The 8181-nt window shown below is 43.0% G+C and overlaps 1 protein-coding gene across 1 annotated transcript; it reads left to right on the forward strand.

Annotated features, from left to right (window-relative positions):
- Positions 1–6552: 6552 nt before the first annotated feature.
- Positions 6553–8181, forward strand: LOC138364541 (vascular endothelial zinc finger 1-like). The gene is made up of 2 exons (XM_069324196.1): positions 6553–6632; positions 7539–8181. The coding sequence occupies exons 1-2, from the start codon at positions 6553–6555 to the stop codon at positions 8179–8181; spliced, it is 723 nt and encodes a 240-aa protein (XP_069180297.1).

An 8181-nucleotide genomic window follows, 5' to 3' on the forward strand; every position in this document is an offset into this window, starting at 1 on the left:
TTTAAGGAAGAGGCGCTAACGATACCCAATAAAATTGATACGCAGTATTTTGCTACGACCACGATAGATCAGGATGAGAAAATGAATAATATGAAAGAACAGGGCATTTATACGTGCTTTAAATTACTGCTCGATATTGCATCTATTAGCGAGTATTTACTGGATAACGTAGATGTAAGAATACGTTTAGAGTTAAATAGTGATAAATGGGTTATTGGCAGTGATACACCAACTGCTAATTATAAATATAATATAAATATGGCCCGCTTATGGATAGATAGATTAACCCCATTCCCTTCTGGGCTACTAGCTATTAACAGAGCACTTGCCCAAAATAATGGTGCAGTAACGCATATATTTGATAAAACCCTATTTAAAACCTATATTCTAGGGCAGGGCCAAAAATCATTAACTATGGACCAACCCTGGGGTGGAGTGATCCCTGAGAAGTTATACATGGCCATTATTGATATGGAAGCCATTTCTGGAGATTATACCTTAAACCCATTATATTTCAACAATTCCGCCTTGAGCAACGTATATATCTCGGTGAACGGTACGAGTTTATTTAATATCGCGTGTGATTTCCCCCATAAATGTTCGAAATTATATTATACGGTCCTGAATGCTGTAGGATTTAATGTAGATAATATTTTGTCCTACGAATCGTTCGTTAAAGGACAAACTCTGCTGGTCTTTAATTTATTACCAGAAGAAATAAAGGATACAGTTTCCTTGGAAGCGACAGGGAATTTAAGAATTACATTGGAATTTAATACAGCCATAGTGGGAAATAAAGTCATACTGCTGTTTGGTCCTACTACTGGGGTTATGAAAATTAATGCTGACCGACGTATTATTTGTGAAACGAGAGTCTAAGAAACATGAATTGTTTAGAAATAAACAATGGGTTGAAAAATATATATTTAGGGGAAGAAGCCATATATATCGGATGTTATTTAGCGAACGATGTATGGAGAATCTTCAAGAAATTGAATAAAGAGCCAGTGGTATTTATTTTAAATACTTTAGATGAGAAATCCCCTGCAACGATGATGGGTCATTGGATGACTGTGTATGTACACAATAAACCTTCAGGTGCCATTATCGCCCTGTTGGACAGTTTTGGGCTGAAGATGGAATCCCATTCACGTTATTTACAGGAATTCCTATCTTATTTTGAAGATTATAGAGTTTACATGTTCACACAACGCATACAGAGCATGGACTCCTATTATTGTGGAGCCTATGCTATGTTTTTCGTCTATCAATTATGCAACTTTAACTTGAGAGCTGCACTACATAAATTTGAAACTTTATTTGAATATGGGGAATATGATATGAACGATAGGAAGATAATACAATTTGCTTATTCTAATTTTGCAATGCCTAACTGCAAAAAGACATTTTGCATAGATGGAGAGGATAAATGTCTATCGCTGTGTAATGACTCCTCAGATTACTAAGTTGTAAGTATATTTTAGATGTTTGCCATATATTGCCTTTCTTATTATTGCTGATTTATTATTATTATTATTATTCTGTGTTGCTAATATGGTTTCTATTTATTCTTCCAGATTTGATGTGGCAGAGGAACTGGTCTCACAAAAAAATTACCAGGATCTGGGATTGCTATGACCAACATCTGAAATATCATGCTTGTTCCCCATTACAATTTTACTGTTAAGACTTGAATGTAAACTTTTATTACCAATAAAATAATAGAAACCTATACAATGTATATTCTTAAACCTCTGATTAGGTTAGGTGGGGATGGATAGTCTAGTCATTTTGAATAATAACATTAAATACACATGCCAGTAGGACGCCAAAGGTCGCATTGGTTGTCTGGTGACGTCATACATAGTTGACCAGTAAGGTGAAGTAATACCTTCACACCTATATGCTAATGACCATCAATACATTATCCCTATACCTGAGCTCGCTTTTCACGATGTCACTAAATAACAACAATAACTGTTCTGTAGAATGTATTTGTTTGTTATAAATAATATGTTAGGTTAGGTTAGGTTAGGAAGGTTTGATCGGGTTTATGAATAACAGAAAATATAAGCAATGAGCGAAAATACGAGCTATTGTAGCTGAATATCAACTTTGATGAAGCACAGAGTATAGTTGAGGTATTAAGCTAGATTAAGAGTTCACACTTATGTGTGAACCTCCTGGGATCCGCATTTAGCCCGTTGACGCCTCGCGCCACATTAGGGATGATGACGTCAGAAACGAAGGCCTTATTTCAAAACATGAGAGGCTTGCTTTTCATTGAAGTCACCATGCCTGGCAGGGGACTGTTAGTTTATACAGTAATATTGGATTAGTACTGAAATCGCATTGAAGTCACCATGCCTGGCAGGGGTCTGTTTTCATACAAATGAGAGATAGTAAGTTTTCATTTTTATTTTGCCCTATGCTCAATAAGCAATTTCTGAAGAAAGATTGACAAAGCTTAAATTACATTCTCTAGAAAGGCAAAGAAATAGAGGTGACATGATAGAGCTGTGAATGAATGGACATGATAAAGGGGGAATATTAATAGACTATTAAAATTATCAACACTAGACAGAACGTGATACAATGGACATAAATTGGAATAAGTTTTAGATTTAGGAAAAAGACCTGGGAAAATACTGGTTCTGTAAACAGGGTTTGAAGTTATTTCTTATGTTATTATTATGTAATCTTAGCTATAAAATGATCTTAGACAATGGGAAACAGTACGGCAATACCTTATTGAGAAAAACGAGCTTATAATGATTAACGCCATTGCACATTAGGCTTGACAGAATGCAGCATTTGAATCCCCCTTTGCTATAAATATTGAAAATGGGAATAATTACACTGTAACAGAAAACGGACTTATACAGGGAAAATGAAGACGGGGGTGACGTCATTATCCATTAGCGATGCCTGTGCAGGGTTGCTCAGGTAACGAAATATGATGGGGCCAGGAGCCGGCTGTTTAATCCCCTTGAGCGAAAATGGCAGGGGCCAAGTACGTGCGTGGGAAAAAAAGTTTGTAAAACCCAGGGGCCAAGTACGTGCGTGGGAAAAAAAGTTCGTAAAACCCAGGGGCCAAGTACGTGCGTGGGAAAAAAAGTTCGTAAAACCCAGGGGCCAAGTACGTGCGTGGGAAAAAAAGTTCGTAAAACCCAGGGGCCAAGTACGTGCGTGGGAAAAAAAGTTCGTAAAACCCAGGGGCCAAGTACGTGCGTGGGAAAAAAAGTTCGTAAAACCCAGGGGCCAAGTACGTGCGTGGGAAAAAAAGTTTGTAAAACCCAGGGGCCAAGTACGTGCGTGGGAAAAAAAGTTTGTAAAACCCAGGGGCCAAGTACGTGCGTGGGAAAAAAAGTTCGTAAAATCCAGGGGCCAAGTACGTGCGTGGGAAAAAAAGTTCGTAAAACCCAGGGGCCAAGTACGTGCGTGGGAAAAAAAGTTCGTAAAACCCAGGGGCCAAGTACGTGCGTGGGAAAAAAAGTTCGTAAAACCCAGGGGCCAAGTACGTGCGTGGGAAAAAAAGTTCGTAAAACCCAGGGGCCAAGTACGTGCGTGGGAAAAAAAGTTCGTAAAACCCAGGGGCCAAGTACGTGCGTGGGAAAAAAAGTTCGTAAAACCCAGGGGCCAAGTACGTGCGTGGGAAAAAAAGTTCGTAAAACCCAGGGGCCAAGTACGTGCGTGGGAAAAAAAGTTCGTAAAACCCAGGGGCCAAGTACGTGCGTGGGAAAAAAAGTTCGTAAAATCCAGGGGCCAAGTACGTGCGTGGGAAAAAAAGTTCGTAAAACCCAGGGGCCAAGTACGTGCGTGGGAAAAAAAGTTCGTAAAACCCAGGGGCCAAGTACGTGCGTGGGAAAAAAAGTTCGTAAAACCCAGGGGCCAAGTACGTGCGTGGGAAAAAAAGTTCGTAAAATCCAGGGGCCAAGTACGTGCGTGGGAAAAAAAGTTCGTAAAACCCAGGGGCCAAGTACGTGCGTGGGAAAAAAAGTTCGTAAAACCCAGGGGCCAAGTACGTGCGTGGGAAAAAAAGTTCGTAAAACCCAGGGGCCAAGTACGTGCGTGGGAAAAAACCAAAATAGCACGTACTTGGCCCGGTTTACACTACTCACACCTAGGCACAATTCTACATGGCATGTGTGGTGAGTACACTTCTCTATGGCTCGGAATCCTGGACCCTGCGCTCTCGCCAGGAGAGACGGCTTAATACCTTTCACATGCGGAACCTGAGACGCATCCTTGACATCACGTGGAAAGACCACGTCACCAACAACACTACTCGAGAGAACAGGAGTTCCTTCAATGTTCACTCTCCTGAAACAGAGACGCATGCGATGGCTGGGACATGTCACACGCATGGTCGATGGCCGCATACCGAAGGACCTCTTGTATGGAGAACTGGCATCAGGAAGGAGATCCCACCGGAAGACCTCAGCTGCGTTTCAAAGATGCCTGCAAACGCGACTTCAAGCAGATTAACAGTGACATCAACACTTGGGAGGCAGCAGCTGCGGACAGATCTGCCTGGAGATGTAAAGTGCAGAAGGGACTCCAGCAATTCGAGGATGAACTGAGGAGGCAGGCGGAGGATAATAGATTTCAGAGGACGTTTCGACCACTGTCAGACGCACCCGCTTCGGCGTTTATCTGCGCTCGCTGCAGTCGAGACTGTCATTCTCGGGTTGGCCTTCACAGCCACAGCAGGCGCTGCATCCAACTACACTACAACAACTAGACACTCAGGGCACAACTCCATAACCCCACGGGACTGACGGATGTCTACTGATATGTATAAGAGTTGATACATTCTTGTACAGCCACTAGCACGGATAGCATTTCGGGCACGTCCTTAATCCAAATTTTCATACACACACATACACACACCCAGGAAGCAGCCCGCAGCAGCTGTTTAACTCCCAGGTACTTATTGAGGTACCTACCTAACTTTTTCTCAGCGCTGTGAAGTGAAAAGTACCAAATTGTACTATCTAATTGTTCATTTCGTTAATATATCTTCGATGGTCTACATAGTATATAACTCTGAAGAAATCTGTGATTTCACCAGAATGCAAAAGAGTGCAGCAGAGTGTAGTAGAGTGCAGCTGAGTGCAGCAGAGTGCAGTTGAGTGCAGTTGAGTGCAGCTGAGTGCAGTTGAGTGAAGCTGAGTGCAGCTGGGCTTGAGAGGAAGGGACCGTCACAATGGCAGCTTGTGTGTGTGTGGTAAGATACGCAGTTCATATCCACTTGTTTGTGTTTACTAGAAATATGACACAAATATTATTGAATTTCTGCCACGGATAAACATCGGATCAAAATATTGGGCTGCCATATTAGACGCTCGTATAGTCTAGAGCAACGACGAACATTTGCTCAGATGTTTATCAACATTTAGTGTGGCGGTTAAAATAGTGGTGTGCAAGGAGTGGCGAGGCGAGAGTGTTGTGTCTGGGCAACACAACAAAGGAAACACCCGCCGCTGGCACCATCATGGCTGCACCAGCAGGCGAACCCGAAGGTACTCTCAAATATAATTGGAACTGTTGTTTTGAAACAGATGGAGTAGAGAGGAATATGACGCAAAAATATACTTTACAAATGCGGAATAAATAAGGATTTCGAATGTGAAATCTGTAGAAATATATATATTAGAATATATAGCGAAGACTGACACACAGAAAACTGGAAACTGGAACTCCGCCGTCACTGGAAACGGGAGACCTACCAGAAATATGGAAGACGACTAATGTAGTCCCAATATACAAAAAGGGAGACAGACAAGTGGTACTGAACTACAGGCCAGTGTCCTTAACTTGTATACCATGCAAGGTGATTGAGAAGACTGTGAGAAAAAAACCTAGTAACACATCTGGAGAGAAGAGACGGTACAAATGTATTCGCTTACTATTATCATGGAAGTAATGAAGGGTGACACAGGCCAAGCTGTGTTTCACACTACTCATAGTGTGACACCAGTCACGCCAGTCACAGCAGTCACACCGGTCACGCCAGTCACACCAGTCACACCGGTCACGCAATTAACACCAGTTACACCAGTCATAGTGTGACACTGATCACACCAGTGACATCAGTAACAACAGTCACGCCAGTCACACTAGTCATACCAGTCATGCCAGACACACCAATCACACCAGTCACACTGGTCAAAAAATTCACACCAGTCACGCAGTAACGCGTCACACTGGTCACGAAAGTCACACTGGTCACAAGTCACGCCAGTCACACAAGTCTCGACAGTCACACTGGTCACAAAAGTCACACCAGTCACGCCAGTCACACAAGTCTCGACAGTCACACTGGTCACACCAGTCACGCCAGTCACACAAGTCTCGACAGTCACACTGGTCACACCAGTCACGCCAGTCACACTGGTCACGCCAGACACCCCAGTCACACTGGTCACACCAGTCACACTGGTCACGTCAGTCACCCCAGTCGTCACACTCAGTCACACTGGTCACACCAGTTACACCGGTCACGCCAGTAACACCAGTCACATCAGTCTCCCCAGTCATATTGTGACAATGATCACACCAGTGACATCAGTCACACCAGTCACGCCAGTTACACCAGTCACAAAAGTCACGCCAGTCACACCAGTCACGTCAGTTACACCAGTTCATTAATGTTCTAGCAACCTCATTGAGGCCAGTGAATCCTGACTGCTATCACGCAGATGTTAGTCTTCTTGTTCAAGTCTTGTATATAGCTTGTAAATACATTGCACATTAAATATATTGTACATTGGTCTTGTAAATATATTGTATATTTCAGTGGCAAAGAAAAAAAAAATCATTATCTATCTTGAAATTCATTTGTGGTTGTTAGGTCAGAACTTTGTTCCATTAATGTAATAATTGTTTAATTTTGTATGGTTTTAAAGCACATGCCATTGACACATGTTAATAATTTTGTTTAGGCAATACCTTGAGTTGTATTGTTCATATCTGATCAGTAGACATCCACATGTTCTTAATACTCTGGTTTAATCAAAGCTTGTTACCATGATTTTCACCTATTATGATGAATTTTTTTTTGGTGCATATGCCGAGTTGTTAGTATTACGCATACCTGATCTTCTTTCAATGTTTTATTATGCAAATTTCACATGTAAGCCATTATTGAATGCCATCGAGGTCCTTTCAGTATCATTGTAACTATATAGCTAGCCAAAGCTTGTCGACAAAGGACGTCGACTTGGAAGCGTGTCCGAGCGGTGTTATACTCAAATTCTATGTCAGTTGAAATATAACTAATCACAGGCAAGTAGGCCTCTGACGTCATGCCAGACAGAGGAGCATCAGCCATTGCTCCCAGCAGCCTCAGTTATCCTCACAGACTCAGAGTAGAAGGACCTCGGCTAAGCAGATATATACCTTGCTGTCTCGGTCAATAAATATATACAGAAGCGACTACTGTGTCTACATTCTACCCGAACAAGGCAAACGAATACCAGTCACGCCAGTCACCCCAGTCACACTGGTCACACCAGTCACACTGGTCACTCCAGGCACACCAGTCACGCCTGTCACACTGGTCACGCCAGCCACACTGATCACACTGGTCACACCAGTAACACCAGTCACACTGGTCACACCAGTCACGCTGGTCACAACAGACACACTGGTCACACCATGTCACACTGGTCACAACAGACACACTGGTCACACCATGTCACACTGGTCACGCCAGTCACACCAGTTACACCAGTCAAACTGGTCACACCAGTCACGCCAGTCACACTGGTCAAACAAATCACACCAGTCAAACCAGTCACACAAGTCACACTGGTCAACCCAGTCACACTGGTCAACCCAGTCACACTGGTCAACCCAGTCACACTGGTCACACCAGTAACACTGGTCACACCAGTCATAGCAGTCACACTAGTCACGCCAGTCACACCAGTTACACCTGTCACACTGGTCACACCAGTCAAACCAGTCACACCAGTCAAGCCAGTCACGCCTGTCACACCAGTCACACTGGTCACACCAGTCACTCCAATCACACTGGTAACACAAGTCACACCGATCACACCAGTCACGCTGTTACGGCCCTACTGGGGCATAACCGGGTTCTTTTCTGATGTTATTAGAATTTGGGAATCCAGCCCCAAGTTAGTAGTGGCTTTCAAGGGGTGTGTTCTGTAA

Source organism: Procambarus clarkii, chromosome 13 (assembly GCF_040958095.1).
Source record: "Procambarus clarkii isolate CNS0578487 chromosome 13, FALCON_Pclarkii_2.0, whole genome shotgun sequence".
In the NCBI taxonomy this organism is placed as follows: domain Eukaryota; kingdom Metazoa; phylum Arthropoda; class Malacostraca; order Decapoda; family Cambaridae; genus Procambarus; species Procambarus clarkii.